The following is a 17,147-nucleotide window of genomic DNA, read 5'->3' on the forward strand; positions in this document are numbered from 1 at the left end:
AGTGGGTCAGAAGTTTACATACACTAAATCGAATGTGCCTTTAAACAGCTTGAAAAATTCAAGAAAATGATGTAATGGCTTTAGAAGCTTCTGATAGCAGGTAGCTTAGTGGTTAAGAGCGTTGTGCCAGTAACCGAAAGGTCGCTGGTTCTAATCCCCGAGCCGACTAGGTGAAAAATCTGTTGATGTGCCCTTGAGCAAGGCACTTAACCCTAATTGCTCCTGTAAGTCGCTCTGGATAAGAGCGTCTGCTAAATGACTAAAATGTAAAATGTAAATGTAATTGACATCATTTGAGTCAATTGGAGGTGTACCTGTGGATGTATTTCAAGGCCTACCTTCAAACTCAGTGCCTCTTTGCTTGACATCATGGGAAAATCAAAAGAAATCAGCCAAGACCTCAGAAAAGAAATTGTAGACCTCCACAAGTCTGGTTTATCCTTGGGAGCAATTTCCAAATGCCTGAAGGTACCACGTTCATCTGTACAAACAATAGTACCCAGGTATAAACACCATGGGACCACGCAGCCGTCATACCCCTCAGCAAGGAGACGCGTTCTGTCTCCTAGAGATGAACGTACTTTGGTGCGAAAAGTGCAAATCAATCCCAGAACAACAGCAAAGGACCTTGTGAAGATGCTGGAGGAAACCGGTATAAAAGTATATATCCACAATAAAACGAGTCCTATATCGACATAACCTGAAAGGCCGCTCAGCAAGGAAGAAGCCACTGCTCCAAAACCACCATAAAATATCCAGACTACGGTTTGCAACTGCACATGTGGACAAAGATCGTACTTTTTGAGAAATGTCCTCTGGTCTGATGAAACAAAAATATAACTGTTTGGCCATAATGACCATCGTTATGTTTGGAGGAAAAAGGGGGTGCTTGCAAGCCGAAGAACACCATCCCAACCGTGAAGCACGGGGGTGGCAGCATAATGCTGTGGGGGTGCTTTGCTGCAGGAGGGACTGGTGCACTTCACAAAATAGATGGCATCATGAAAATGATGTGGATATATTGAAGCAACATCTCAAGACATCAGTCAGGAAGTTAAAGCTTGGTCGCAAATGGGTCTTCCAAATGGACAATGACCCCAAGCATACTTCCAAAGTTGCGGCAAAATGGCTTAAGGACAACAAAGTCAAGGTATTGGAGTGGCCATCACAAAGCCCTGACCTCAATCCTATAGAACATTTGTGGGCAGAACTGAAAAAGCATGTGCGAGCAAGGAGGCCTTCAGACCTGACTCAGTTACACCAGGAGGAATGGGCCAAAATTCATCCAACTTATTGTGGGAAGCTTGTGGAAGGCTACCCGAAACGTTTGACCCAAGTTAAACAATTTAAAGGCAATGCTACCAAATACTAATTGAGTGTATGTAAACTTCTGACCCACTGGGAATGTGATGAAAGAAATAAAAGCTGAAATAAATCATTCTCTCTACTATTATTTTGACATTTCACATTCTTAAAATAAAGTGGTGATCCTAACTGACCTAAGACAGGGAATTTTTACTAGGATTAAATGTCAGGAATTGTGAAAAACTGAGTTTAAATGTATTTGGCTAAGGTGTTGTCACGGTTTCGGCCGAGGCTGCCTCTCTCCCTTGTTCGGGCAGGTTTCGGCGTTCGTCGTCTCCGGAATTCTAGCTGCCACCGTTGCATGTTCCATGTTTCCTGTTTGATTAGTTTTGTCTGTTAGCCACACCTGTCTTGTGTTATGTCTCATTAAGCACCCTATTTAGTTTCCTTGTTGTTAGTGTAGTGTTGTGTGTAATTGTTTCGTGTCAGGTGTTTGTGCGTTACCCGTGTTTCGGTACGCCAGTTACGATTTACTTCCTCCTCGGTTGAGGAGAGTTTTTGCGCCCTGTGTTTGTGCGCTCGTGTTTGATGCCTGTGTGCGTCTGTTGGCCTCTGGCCGTTTTTGGATTATTTTGCACTCGCTAGTAAAGTCTTGTTGGACTGTACATCTGCTTCTGCGCCTGATTCCACACCTCACCATTTCTAACACCGTGACAGAATTACACACCTTGACATGGAATCAGCAGGAGCCGAAGCAGCCCCGACGAGACTGGAGGTCCAGGTTCGGGAACAACAGGACCAGATACAGCAGATGGGGACCGCCCTGCAGGAGGTGATCACCACGCTCCGAGGCTGGGGAGCGCCTCCACCACCTCCCTCCCTGCCAGCACCATCGGCCAGTCCGCCCATTCCAGCGCCAGAACCCCGAGGAATCCGACTCTCTCTCCCGAGGGCCTACGACGGAACCGCGGCTGGGTGTCAGGGATTCCTCCTCCAGGTGGAGCTGTACCTGGCCACCGTACACCCGGCACCCTCGGGGCATGAGAGCATGTCCGCCCTGATCTCCTGCCTGTCCGGGAAGGCGTTGGAATGGGCCAACGCGGAGTGGAGGAAGATCGACGCCGAGACTATCACCTACAACGAGTTCTCCCGCCGCTTCAGGGCGGTGTTTGACCATCCCCCGGAGGGGAAAGCGGCGGGGGAGCGTCTGGTCTTCGTCCGGCAGGGGAGGAGGAGTGCCCAAGAATTCGCTCTCGAATTCCGTACTCTAGCGGCAGATGCAGGGTGGAATGAGCGGGCCCTCGTCGATCTATACAGATGTAGCCTACGAGAGGCGTCCGTCGGGAGCTGGCTTGTAGGGACACCAGTCTCTCTTTCGACCAGCTGGTCGACATGTCCATCAGGCTGGATAACCTATTGGCCACCCGCGGACGTCCTGAGGGGGTCCGTCCATTTCACCCTCCAGCGCCTCCGAGCCGTGTCCTATGGAGCTCGGGGGCGCTGGCGCTAGAGAGAGGAGGAGTCGGTTGGTTAGGGGGTCCATCCACTGCACCAACTGTGGTCGGGGAGGACACACCGCGGCTAGGTGCTGGGGATGGCCTCCTAGGGAGGATGACGACAGGTCCCGCACTGGGGATTCCCTCCAGGTGAGTAGGCGCCCCACTCACCCAGAGCTCACTGTTGCCCATTTTTGGATGCCTGTGCGTTTTCCACAGGTAGCACCTCATTCCCAGCATAAGGCGCTGGTAGATTCAGGCGCGGCTGGGAATTTTATTGATAAAAAGTTTTGTTTAGCGTTAGGGATTCCCCTTATTCCTGTTGATGTTCCTTTCCCCGTTCATGCCCTAGATAGTCGTCCGTTGGGTACGGGCTTAATCAGGGAGGTCACGGCGCCACTTAGGATGTGTGCGCAGGGGGATCATCAGGAGATGATTCAGCTGTTCCTGATTGACTCTCCTGCGTATCCGGTGGTGCTGGGCATGCCCTGGTTGAGTACCCATAACCCAGCTATTTCGTGGCAGGAGAGGGCTCTGATGGAGTGGTCTGCTCAGTGTGTGGGTAGATGTTTGGGCGTTTCCGTAGGGGCTACCTCGGTGGAGAGTCCAAACCAGGTGCCCGCATTGCACGTTCCCCCTGAGTATGGGGATTTGGCTATTGCGTTTAGTAAGGCGAGGGCGACGCGGTTGCCACCCCATAGGCAGGGAGATTGTGCGATAGACCTCCAGGCAGAAGCTGCGCTCCCACGGAGTCATGTGTATCCTCTGTCTCAGGAGGAGAAGAAAGCTATGGAGATTTACATAGACGAATCTCTGAGACAAGGATACATACGGCCTTCCACTTCCCCTGCGTCCTCGAGTTTCTTTTTTGTGAAGAAAAAGGATGGTGGTTTGCGCCCGTGCATCGATTACCGTGGTCTCAATCAGATTACGGTGAAGTACAGTTATCCACTCCCGCTGATTGCGACCATGACTGAGTCGTTGCATGGGGCGCGTTTCTTCACTAAATTAGATCTCAGGAGCGCGTACAACTTGGTGCGCATCAGGGAGGGTGATGAATGGAAGACAGCCTTTAGTACCACCTCGGGCCATTACGAGTATCTGGTCATGCCATACGGGTTGATGAACGCTCCGTCAGTTTTCCAATCATTCGTGGATGAGATCTTCAGGGACATGCAGGGGCAGGGGGTGGTTGTGTACATTGATGACATTCTCGTGTACTCGCCTACCCGTGTCGAGCATGTGGCCCTGGTGCGTAGAGTGTTGCGGAGGCTGGTGGAGCACGACCTGTATGTGAAGGCAGAGAAGTGTCTGTTTTTCCAGGAGTCGGTCTCCTTTTTTGGGTTATCAGTTGTCTGCGTCAGGGGTGAAGATGGAGGTAGACCGGGTAGTCGGCCGTGCGTAATTGGCAAACACCAACCACTGTGAAGGAGGTGCAGCAGTTTTTGGGGTTTGCAAATTACTACAGGAGGTTTATCCGGGGTTTTGGACAGGTGGCAGCTCCCATCACGTCTCTTTTGAAGGGGGTCCGTGCGTCTGCAGTGGTCGGCCGAGGCGGACAGGGCGTTTGGGAGGCTGAAGGACCTGTTTACCTCGGCCCCGGTGCTGGCGCATCCGGATCCCTCTTTGCCGTTCCAGGTAGAGGTGGACGCGTCAGAGGCCGGTTTAGGAGCCGTGCTTTCACAACGGTCTGGCGCGCCACCTAAACTCCGCCCCTGTGCTTTTTATTCTAAGAAGCTCAGTCCGGCGGAGCGGAACTATGACGTAGGGGACAGGGAGCTGTTAGCCGTGATACAGGCTCTAAAGGTGTGGAGGCACTGGCTTGAGGGGGCTCAACACCCTTTCCTCATTTTGACGGACCACCGTAACCTGGAGTACATCCGGGCGGCGAGGAGGCTGAACCCTCGCCAGGCAAGATGGAGTATGTTCTTGACCAGGTTCACTTTTAAGATCACGTACATCCCTGGGTCACAGAATGGTAGGGCAGATGCGCTGTCTCGGCGGTATGACACGGAGGAGAGGTCCGTGGAGCCCACTCCCATACTGCCTGAGTCGTGTCTGGTGGCACCGGTAGTGTGGGAGGTCGATGCTGAACTCGAGCGGGCATTACGCACCGACCCTAGTCCACCACAGTGCCCGGAGGGTCGGAAGTACGTTCCGCTCGAGGTTCGGGATCGATTGATCTATTGGGCTCACACGTCACCCTCCTCTGGACATCCGGGTATCGGCCGGACAGTGCACTGTCTTAGTGCCAAGTACTGGTGGCCCACGTTGGCAAGGGATGTGAGGGTTTATGTTTCCTCCTGCTCGGTGTGCGCCCAGTGTAAGGCGCCTAGACATCTGCCTAGGGGTAAGTTGCTACCCCTGCCCGTTCCACAACGACCATGGTCCCACCTCTCTGTGGACTTTATAACAGACCTTCCCCTCTCCCAAGGGAATACTACCATCCTGGTCGTTGTGGACCGGTTCTCTAAGGCCTGTCGTTTGCTCCCCATGCCGGGTCTTCCTACTGCCCTACAAACTGCCGAGGCACTGTTCACCCATGTGTTCCGGCACTACGGGGTGCCCGAGGACATTGTGGCTGATCGGGGTCCCCAATTCACCTCCAGAGTCTGGAGAGCGTTTATGGAGCGGTTGGGGGTCTCGGTGAGCCTCACCTCGGGGTACCACCCGGAGAGTAATGGGCAGGTGGAACGCGTAAACCAGGATGTGGGTAGGTTTCTCAGAACATACTGCCAGGACCGGCCGGAGGAGTGGTCAAGGTACGTTCCCTGGGCCGAGATGGCCCAGAATTCCCTACGCCATTCCTCAACTAACCTAACTCCATTTCAATGTGTGTTGGGTTACCAGCCGGTTCTGGCACCCTGGCAGCAGAGCCAGATCGAGGCTCCTGCGGTGGATGAGTGGGCGCGGCACTCGGAGGAGACTTGGAACGCTGCACACGTCCACCTGCAGCGGGCCCTCCGACGTCAGAAGGCGAGCGCTGATCTCCACCGCAGTGAGGGACCGGTGTACGCACCTGGTGATCGAGTCTGGCTCTCTACCAGAAACCTGCCCCTCCGCCTGCCCTGTCGGAAACTGGGTCGGCGGTTTGTAGGGCCATTTAAAGTCCTGAGAAGGTTGAACGAGGTATGTTATAGATTACAGCTACCTGTGGAGTATAAGTGTATTAACCCCTCGTTCCATGTATCCCCTTCTCAGGCCGGTGGTAGCGGGCCCGCTCCAAGAAAATGAGATAGGGGAGACTCCCCCGCCCCCATTGGACATCGAGGGGGCACCGGCGTACTCCGTGAGGTCCATCTTGGATTCGAGACGTCGGATGGGGGTCTCCAGTATCTAGTGGAGTGGGAGGGGTACGGTCCGGAGGAGCGGTGCTGGGTGCCGAGGAGAGACATTTTGGACCCGTCGCTCCTGACGGAATTCCATCGGGGGTATCCGACGCGCCCTGCTCCACGTCCTCCGGGTCGTCCCCCGAGGCCGGAGTCGGCGCACGTCTGGAGCCGCGGTCAAGGGGGGTACTGTCACGGTTTCGGCCCGAGGCTGCCTCTCTCCCTTGTTCGGGCAGGTTTCGGCGTTCGTCGTCTCCGGAATTCTAGCTGCCACCGTTGCATGTTCCATGTTTCCTGTTTGATTAGTTTTGTCTGTTAGCCACACCTGTCTTGTGTTATGTCTCATTAAGCACCCTATTTAGTTTCCTTGTTGTTAGTGTAGTGTTGTGTGTAATTGTTTCGTGTCAGGTGTTTGTGCGTTACCCGTGTTTCGGTACGCCAGTTACGATTTACTTCCTCCTCGGTTGAGGAGAGTTTTTGCGCCCTGTGTTTGTGCGCTCGTGTTTGATGCCTGTGTGCGTCTGTTGGCCTCTGGCCGTTTTTTGATTATTTTGCACTCGCTAGTAAAGTCTTGTTGGACTGTACATCTGCTTCTGCGCCTGATTCCACACCTCACCATTTCTAACACCGTGACAGGTGTATGTAAACTTCCGACTTCAACTGTACATATCCTTTAAAAATATATATATATTTCCCTTTATTACTTTCCAACTCCACCACCCCTTACCTAATTGGAGTAAACTAGTGAACAACAACGCTTAGGCCTCTACTTCCAGCTTATACATACTATATACATTTTATGGACACAGTCAGTTTTACAATAATTAATCAAACAATTTTGTTTGTTTTTACTCCTGAACTTCCTCTACCCTCAAACTCTCCGATCATTTTCTTGATGCCCATCCGGTTTGCTTCTATATGCCATTGTTGTCAACAAATGATCTATAACTGGGCTAATAACTCACTAACTAGCAAAGGATATGAACAAATGTATAAAGGTGCACACGTCGCTAAATGTAGCTCTCGCTTTGATCTCAAAACAAGGGCATCTACTCAGGACTGCTCATGCTGTAAAAACAGTCCAGTTCAAAGTGAATAGCACAGATCCATATGTGGCAATGGTCTATTTGTATACAGGACTACTGCAGCTTTGATTGGTTATGGCGCACCGGTCTGTGTAGAGTACAGGCCTGAGTCAGATGCCTGTCAATGCAATAGAATCCTACTCTGATGCATTCTGCCTACTACAAAATCTCTTAAATTCTTAGTTTGCATACTAAGTCTTGCATAGTTCGTTTTGTTTCGGTATGTGGTTAATTGCACGTCAACGGAGGTTGACCTCTAACTTTCTCTCTCTCTCTCTCTCTCTCTCTCTCTCACACACACACACACACACACACACACACACACACACACACACACACACACACACACACACACACACACACCCTTCAGTGCCCAGCGATGCATAGACAGCTGTCTGTTTTCCTTATTTTCTGTTATCCCTCCAGCTTTCCTCTCCTCCTCTAAATCACTGTGGTTACATAAGAGAAAGGAGAGGAGAGGAGGGGAGGAGAAGAGTGGCGAGGAGGAAGAGCACATTCATTCCAGTGTAGAGGAACTGCTGCTGAACTTGTAATTAAGTAGACTCTGCTAACCTTATGGGAGATAAGAGGTTTTCCCTGTACTGGAGCTACCATACTGTCCCCTCTTTATGTCTTTCTTTCTTTCTTTCTCGCTCTCTCTCTCTCTCTCTCTCTCTCTCTCTCTCTCTCTCTCTGTACCGCTCTCTCCCTCCCTCTCTCTCTCTTTCTCAATATCTCTTTCTGTCTGTCAGTCACTCCCTCTTCCCCTCTCTCTTTCCCTCCTCTCTCTTCTCCCTCTCTCTTTGTCTCTCTCTGTTTTCTTTGCAGATCACACATTAAGCTTCTGATTCCTCTCCCTCTCTCTGATTGATGTTATGATTTGTTATGGATTTATGAATTGTTGTCCTGTTTATGCTGATTATGCTGATTTCAGTGATATTTTTGTTATGATGATTATCTAACTGTTTTATTATTCAGCTGTGTGGGAGCCTGCTCCCTCCCTCCCCTACTCTTCCTGACAACACACACACACACCAGAGGGATAACTCTAGATCCAAGGCGAAATTTGACGTTTGTGCATGTTGGGAGACGCCGTCAAAACCGGCCACTAGGGGCAAAAACTAAACTAAAAAAGGAGTGCCCCACTCTGGAATTGAACCCGCAGTCTACAGAGCCAGAGCTTAGACCACTCCACCATCCAACCACAATGATTTAGCAAGCCCAGTTGGAATCAATGCCTGAAGTTTTAACCCTATCCAAACCTTAACCCTTAAAGGGATACTTCAGGATTTTGGCAATTAAGCCTTTTATCTACTTCCCAAGAGTCAGATGAACTCGTGGATACCATTTTTATGTTTCTTCGTGCAGTTTGAAGGAAGTTGCTAACTAGCGTTAGCGCAATTGCTAACTAGAGTTAGAGCAATGACTGGAAGTCTATGGTAACTTCAAGCATGCTAGTAGATACCTTAGGCTTCCATTCATTGCGCTAATGCTAGTTAGCATTGGCTCGCGAAACTACCTCTAACTTCCTTCATACTGGATGTAGAGACATAAAAATGTTTCCATGAGTTCATCTGACTGTGGGGAAGTAGATAAAGGGCTTCATTGCCAACATCTCGAAGTATCCCTTTAACTTAACCCAGTCGAAATAAATGGCTCAATTTAACCCTAGAGTTGTTTCTGTGTGCCTACATTTAACACGTTTGTCACAGAAAGTCAGGCAATTAAGTCAGTTTACTCATTAAAAATAGACCTTTGTCTAAGGACGTACAGAGATGAAGTCAGACTGTGATATCTTGTTGCACACGCACACGCACACACACACACACCTTCCTTTCCTTTCTCTAATAACAATCCCTCCCTTCACACCCAGCTATTATGTAACACAAGTCTCTGGGTGTTAGTTATGCAAATGTCATAAATTTGTATTTACGTATGATCTCTCTCTCCCTCCTCCCCCCCTCCCTCTCTCTCTGTCCCTCCTCCCCCTCCCTCTCTCTCTGTCCCTCCTCCCCCTCCCTCTCTCTGCATCGCTCCCTCTGTATTTGCATCTCGATCTCTGTATCTCTCCTTCCCTCTGCCTTCACTTCTCTCGCTCTCTCCATCTCTGTCTGTATCTCTGCCTCCCCCCTCTCTCTCTCTGTTCTCTTGCTCTACCTCTCTCTCCTCTCTCCCCGCTCCCTCACTACCACTGTCTCCCCTCTCCTCCCTTCATCTCCCCCTGCATCTCTCCACCCTCCCTCTCCCTCTCCCCCGCCTTTCACCACCCTCTTTATCCATCTTCTATCCCTCCTTCCCTCCTCCCTCTCTACCTCTCTCTTCTCTCCATTCCTCTCTCCAGCCAACACCAACTTGGACTCGGAGTCGAAGCGTAGTGCGGCTTCGTCGTCGACGGCGACATCGGGCCACTTCCGGTCTCCATGGCAACAGAGCGTGAATGTGTTTGGCTCGTGGAGCAGGCCGGACTGTGTTCAGGAGCTCCATCAGGAGGCTCAGCTTAACCTGCAGAGCCTGCTGCAAGGTACAGTAACTAACCCTGGGTGTGTGTGTGTCGGGAGTGTGTGTGTATGTCGGGTGTGTGTGTGTGTGTCAGGAGTGTTTGCGTGTGTTGGGAGTGTCTCCGTGTCGGGAGTATGCATGGGGTGGAGGATGTAGGTTGGGGAGAGAGGAGGAGGACGAGGGGTGACAATCTCTGTTTATGTGATGGAAGATGCCGCTGACGTGTTTTTATGTGATGGTGTGTGTATGTGTGTGTGTTTGAGAGAGAGGAGGTCGATGTGAGGGGACCTTGCTGCCATCTTTACAGTAATTCATTCCATTCTCCTCTCTGTTTATACCAAGGATGCTGCTCCGTGTGTATGTGTGTTCCTCTCTCTCTCTCTCTCTCTCTCTCTCTCTCTCTCTCTCTCTCTCCCCCTAACCCTCTCTCTCTCTTTCCCACACTCTCTTTCCCCCCCCCCTCTCTCTCTCTGCCTCCTTCTCTCTCTCTCCCCCTCTGCCTCATACTAACCCATGACTGCCCTTCTGTGTGATCAGTTACCCTGGTTTAGATTGGCAGTTTAGATTATGGGTGCATCCCAAATGGAACCCTATTCCCTATACAGTGCACTACTTTTGACCAGACCATAGGGCGCTATATAGGGAATAGGGTGCCATTTGGGATGCAGAATTATCTCTGTAGGTTAAGCCTTCCCTTCACCCTTCACTGAATGAACAGATGAATAAATGAATGAATGAACGCTTACTTACTGCCAATGCATCATCAGGTTGCATTTCCCTCCTTTTACCTTCCCTCTCTTCCCCTCGCTCTCATTCTCGTTCTCTCTTCCTTCTTTCAATCTCTCTCTGTTTTATTTCTCTCTCTCCCCATCTGTGTGTTGCTGACTGTACTGTGTGTGTGTTAAACTGGCCAATGTCTCAGATTGAATGGATTAGTGTGTGTGTGTCTGTGTGTGTGTGTGTGTGTGTGTGTTAAACTGGCCAATGTCTCAGATTGAATGGATTAGTGTGTGTGTCTGTGTATGTGTTATTAGAAACCCAATAGATAGTAGTAGATGGACGATGGATACACTACCATAAGAATGTATATTATATTATAGTTTCAAACATAGTGTACATACATCCAATAACTTCCAGGTGATGGGTACAAAAAGTTAACTCATGAATTAAAGAATAGATACCCGCACAATAAACTGTGGGATCATTCACCAGTGTGCATGTATCTTTATTTCATGGATTGTATAATTCTACAGTACAGTATAGAACAGTGAGGTACTCAGCACCCCACCACACACACACAAACACACTGCACTCAGCATCTCAGCCACTACACCCAGGTCTTACTGTACTGTCCATAAGTCTAAGGTATTCCTACTGTGCCTCATCCATAAGTCCCTGTATTTATGAAGCACCTCTATGTCTTCAATATTCCAAATAAGAACAGTTCTATAATAGTTATAATGGCTTTGGATTTTATTGATATCCATTATTAAAAGAAGGAAGGACTGTATAAGGATATTTTCTATAGGACTGGCTGGTTTAGGAACTCTGCTGCCACCATGGCACATCGGTCAGAATGCAATGATGGAGATGAGGAATCCAGGTTTAGCGGTATTTATTACACACACAGTTGAACACAGGAACGCACAGAAAGGCACATGGAGAGAGGGTTTGGATGGAGGTCAGGAGTTGGGGTTTGTAAGGCCTTGGAGAAAGGATTGGATGTGTTGGATTAGGAAGGATGTGGTGGTCTGGAAGGAAGACAAGAGGGGAACATTAGGAATAACATAAAGGTGCAGACATGACAAAGTAGTGCCAGGAGATTATGGGAAGAATATGGGCTTAATATAAGTACAAACTTAGGAGACTGCCTGGACTAAACATAACAAATGATCAATTAGCATTAGCATTATCATTAGCAAACTGGGGACATGGATATCAAAAGGGTAGCATAGGCCATAGCTACAGGGCAGCAATATACGTGATAAACATTCATTTGAGTAAATCAGTGTCCTGTTGGAGTGCCATTACCCTTACCAACAATTATCCAATGATAAATGATGTATTTAGAGTGAGAATAGAAGTGTGCTCTTAAGTCAAACACATATCTGAAATACTTTCACCTTCTTGAGGTGCGCTTCATAAAACTTGCCTGGTAGTTCACTATATATTTTTTATGTATTTATTTTATGTATTTTACCCCCAATTTTATGATATCTAATTGCGATCCAGTCTCATTGCTGCAACTCCCCAATGGGCTTGGGAGAGGTGAAGGTCGAGTCATGCGTCCTCCAAATCATGACCCGTCAAACCGCACTTCTTAACACCCGCCCGCTTAACCCGGAAGCCAGCCGCACCAATGTGTCGGAGGAAAAACTATTCAACTGCCGACCGAAGTCAGCCTGCAGGCGCCTGGCCCGCCACAAGGAGTCGCTAGAGCACGATGAGCCAGGTAAAGCCCCCCCGGCCAAACCCTCCCCTAACCCGGAATACGCTGGGCCAAATGTGTGCCGCCCTATGGGACTCCCGGTCACGGCTGGTTGTGACACAACCTGGGATCGAACCCGGGTCTGTAGTGACGCCTCAAGCACTGCAAAGCAGTGCCTTAGACCACTGCACCACTTGGGAGGCCAAGTTCACTATATCTTGCCTAGAAATGCAGAGCTTGCACTTTCGAGACTATTTTATTAGTACCGTTGTTGCTTGAGTTAAGTCAAATTCACTTCAGGGTATTTCAACTATTAGACCCATGTAACTATTTAACTGGTTAAATGGTCTGTTCTCATTATTAATGGTCTGTCTTCTTGGTCCTAAATTAGAGTGTGGTCACGGTTTGCGTTAGCGTTAGCTGCAGGGTTAGTGTGTGTGTGTGTGTGTGTGTGTGTGTCTCTGTGTGTGTATGTGTGTGTGTTTGTGTTTGCATGCTTGCATGTGTGTGTTCGTGTGTGTGTGTGTTAGTTTAGAAGCCCTATAGTCGTTTGTCAACTGTAAAGAGGTGTGCAGGCCTGTGCGCTACAGGAGCTAGATGTTAATGGTATCAGTCCCATTATACAGGCAGATAAGCTATTGTTATTCTCTCTGTTCAATACTGGCTATTGAACTGTTGTTAAAACAAGCCTTATGGTCAACTACTGTAGTGGTCCTTCTATAGGGACAGCGCTAGACATAGGCTGTGTCCTAAATGGCATCCTATTCCCTATGTAGTGCACTACTTTTGACCAGAGCCCTATGGGCCTTGTACATAGGGAATAGGGTGCCATTTGGGATGTAACCATAGAGATTGTGAGTTTTGTGTTCAAGGCCCTGTTCGAATACTTTTGAAATGCATCCTTCCTTCCTTCAAATTATCACTGATCTGACATGAGACCACTGATTGCCACTCACTTAGTTGGACCTGGGGTTGATTCCAATCTGCTAAATGGCTCCCTTCCTTCCCCCCTTGACCCCTTGCTACCTTCACCCCTTCTGTCCTTGTATCCTTTCCTCATTCCCTTGTCAACCCTCCGTCTGAGTCCTTGAAGGACTGGATAAGTGTAAGTAATATTGAGGAGATATTACCTAAATTATTACTGCTGATCATTTTCATGTAATCAACAAAGACAGAGTGGAAAGGAATCATTACTCTGGTCACTAAAATAGGCCACTAGCTACAACAAACTCCAAATTGACAGTCATAACTGGACAAAACAACCCATCGCATTTCCACCAACCCTAAGGCCCTCTTAGAATAGGCTAATCATCGATTGTCAATGTTCAATCATGAGTACAGAGGAATGAGACAGAGCTTGCATCCCGAATGTCACCCTATTCCCTATATAGTGCACTACTTTTGACCAGTGCACTACTTTTGACCAGGGCCCATATGGTTCCCCATAGCCCCCTAGTCAAAAGTAGTGCACTACAAAGGGAATATGGTGCCATTTGGCACTTAACCAGACAGAGATGGACAGAAGAAAAGAATGAGACAGAAGAGGGATAGACAGGCTGTACATTATCAGACGACCTCGTAGGACTGAAAGAGGGGTATTGTTCCTCATGTACTCCCCCATTCCTTCACTGGAGAGATAAGAAAGGGTGACCCCATTTTTAACCGGTCCCGGTTGCTTGTCTTGTTAGGGGTGGCTGGGTCTGAGTATGAAAGGGCACACACACACACACAGATACAGTGCATACAAACCAAACACACACACTTAGTGATGCATGAGTGGAGAGGGCGACTTGTCTGGACAAGGGGTTAATGATGGGGGGGCGGGGGCTGGCCCTAATTATCATTGTGTGTGTGTGTGGGAGTGTCTAGCATACCTTCACACACCCACCAGTGCCAATAGCCCTCTCCCATTCCTTTACTATACTGTAGTGTATTCCCTACTATCAGTAACCATATGGACTAGCTCTCTCTGCCTGCCATCCTCCTCCCTCTATCTCTGCATGGGATCCGGTGAGTTGAATTTGAGTTGCATCACATCTAGCTAATTGGCAAATTATTCTGTGTGTGTGTTCTGTGTATTCAGTTGAATGATTCCTGTTGAGTATTATTAGCGTAAAAATAAATAAAGAGAGTCGCACACTCTATATACAAGCTCCCAGTAATTTATTGGGTAAACCACCAACGTTTCGGCATCACTGTGCCTTCTTCTGCTTGCATAACAAACAGTAGCAAGCATATCATTTTGTCCCAACTAGCTCCCTATGGGCCCTGGTCAAAAGTAATGCACTACATAGGGAATAGGGTGCCATTAGGCACAGCAACTCCAGTCACTATTTTCAACTCATTGCATTGTTACTTTTAAGTTGGAATCCGTAGTGTTGAAACTGCCAAGTCTGTTTGTGATATTACAACAAAGACGTTACTACAATGAACACTTTTTTTGTTTGTTTTTTACATCATTGCACGTGCGATAGAACAGTGGAGTGTCTACCACGATTTATTTCTCCCCTTTATGCTGGAGCTCCTCTCCGCCATTTAACAAACAAAACAATAACAATAACAAATGCGCCTGGGGTGGCCAATTGCGCTTTTTCCTCTAATGCAGATCTCAGTTTTAATTGCTCTGGATTTAGCATTTGCATGTTTTAGCATCAATCTTATAGCTTTTAATGGGCAAAACTGTGCTTGGTTATGCTAATTAAAGCATCCTAAATGGCACCTTATTCCCTAAATATATTGTCACATTTCCATACAGGATTTACCTCAGTGTTTTTCCCAAAAGGCTCAGACTTTTCCATCTATGCAGGCCAGCACCCGTGTCTCACTGGGCCATGGCTCAGGTTGACCTGCTCTCATTTGGGGCCAAAGCCAGGCCACTGATACTTTTCAGCTATCATTTGCATAACAATAGCTAACTGTGAACTTTAACATCTTCTCACAAAGCAACTGTTTTGATTATGCAGAGGTTGTTGATTCTTCTCTTCTTCACAAGTCTTCACTGTCAGCCATAGTTAAGGAAACACAATCTCCCTAGTATAACATACAGTGAGGGAAAAAAGTATTTGATCCCCTGCTGATTTTGTATGTTTGCCCACTGACAAAGAAATTATCAGTCTATAATTTTAATGGTAGGTTTATTTGAACAGTGAGAGACAGAATAACAACAACAAAATCCAGAAAAACGCATGTCAAAAATGTTATAAATTGATTTGCATTTTAATGAGGGAAATAGGTATTTGACCCCTCTGCAAAACATGACTTAGTACTTGGTGGCAAAACCCTTGTTGGCAATCACAGAGGTCAGACGTTTCTTGTAGTTGGCCACCAGGTTTGCACACATCTCAGGAGGGATTTTGTCCCACTCCTCTTTGCAGATCTTCTCCAAGTCATTAAGGTTTTGAGGCTGACGTTTGGCAACTCGAACCTTCAGCTCCCCTCCACAGATTTTCTATGGGATTAAGGTCTGGAGACTGGCTAGGCCACTCCAGGACCTTAATGTGCTTCTTCTTGAGCCACTCCTTTGTTGCCTTGGCCGTGTGTTTTGGGTCATTGTCATGCTGGAATACCCATCCACGACCCATTTTCAATGCCCTGGCTGAGGGAAGGAGGTTTTCACCCAAGATTTGACGGGACATGGCCCCGTCCATCGTCCCTTTGATGCGGTGAAGTTGTCCTGTCCCCTTAGCAGAAAAACACCCCCAAAGCATAATGTTTCCACCTCCATGTTTGACGGTGGGGATGGTGTTCTTGGGTCATAGGCAGCATTCCTCCTCCTCCAAACACGGCGAGTTGAGTTGATGCCAAAGAGCTCGATTTTGGTCTCATCTGACCACAACACTTTCACCCAGTTCTCCTCTGAATCATTCAGATGTTCATTGGCAAACTTCAGACGGCCCTGTATATGTGCTTTCTTGAGAAGGGGGACCTTGCGGGCGCTGCAGGATTTCAGTCCTTCACGGCATAGTGTGTTACCAATTGTTTTTTTGGTGACTATGGTCCCAGCTGCCTTGAGATCATTGACAAGATCCTCCTGTGTAGTTCTGGGCTGATTCCTCACCGTTCTCATGATCATTGCAACTCCACGAGGTGAGATCTTGCATGGAGCCCCAGGCCGAGGGAGATTGACAGGTCTTTTGTGTTTCTTCCATTTGCGAATAATCGCACCAACTGTTGTCACCTTCTCACCAAGCTGCTTGGCGATGTTCTTGTAGCCCATTCCAGCCTTGTGTAGGTCTACAATCTTGTCCCTGACATCCTTGGAGAGCTCTTTGGTCTTGGCCATGGTGGAGAGTTTGGAATCTGATTGATTGATTGCTTCTGTGGACAGGTGTCTTTTATACAGGTAACAAGCTGAGATTAGGAGCACTCCCTTTAAGAGTGTGCTCCTAATCTCAGCTCGTTACCTGTATAAAAGACACCTGGGAGCCAGAAATCTTTCTGATTGAGAGGGGGTCAAATACTTATTTCCCTCATTAAAATGCAAATCAATTTATAAAATTTTTGACATGCGTTTTTCTGGATTTTTTAGTTGTTATTCTGTCTCTCACTGTTCTCCTGAGTGGCGCAGTGGTCTAAGGCACTGCATCGCAGTGCTAACTGTGCTACTAGAGATCCTGGTTCGAATCCAGGCTCTGTCGCAGCCGGCCGCGACCGGGAGACTCATGGGCGGCGCACAATTGGCCCAGTGCCTTCCAGGGTAGGGGAGGGAATGGCTGGCAGGGATGTAGCTCAGTTGATAGAGTATGGCGTTTGCAACGCCAGGGTTGTGGGTTCGATTCCCACGTGGGGCCAGTATAAAAAAAATATATATATATGTATTCACTAACTGTAAGTCGCTCTGGATAAGAGCGTCTGCTAAATGACTAAAATGTAAATGTTCAAATAAACCTACCATTTAAATGATAGACGATCATTTCTTTGTCAGTGGGCAAATGTACAAAATCAGCAGGGGATCAAATACTTTTTTCCCTCACTGTAAGGGTGGATAGACTAGTGCAACACTGGT

General features: G+C 48.1%; 1 protein-coding gene across 1 annotated transcript in view; it reads left to right on the top strand.

Annotated features, from left to right (window-relative positions):
- The window catches only part of nhsl2 (NHS-like 2), a 154,804-nt gene that overhangs the window by 114,004 nt on the left and 23,653 nt on the right, over window positions 1–17,147 (top strand). The window contains exon 2 of the mRNA XM_041882636.2: window positions 9,557–9,736. Within this exon, the coding sequence (XP_041738570.2) occupies window positions 9,557–9,736 (180 nt within the window). The remainder of the gene's footprint in view (window positions 1–9,556; window positions 9,737–17,147) is intronic.

Source organism: Coregonus clupeaformis, chromosome 8 (genome assembly GCF_020615455.1).
Source record: "Coregonus clupeaformis isolate EN_2021a chromosome 8, ASM2061545v1, whole genome shotgun sequence".
In the NCBI taxonomy this organism is placed as follows: domain Eukaryota; kingdom Metazoa; phylum Chordata; class Actinopteri; order Salmoniformes; family Salmonidae; genus Coregonus; species Coregonus clupeaformis.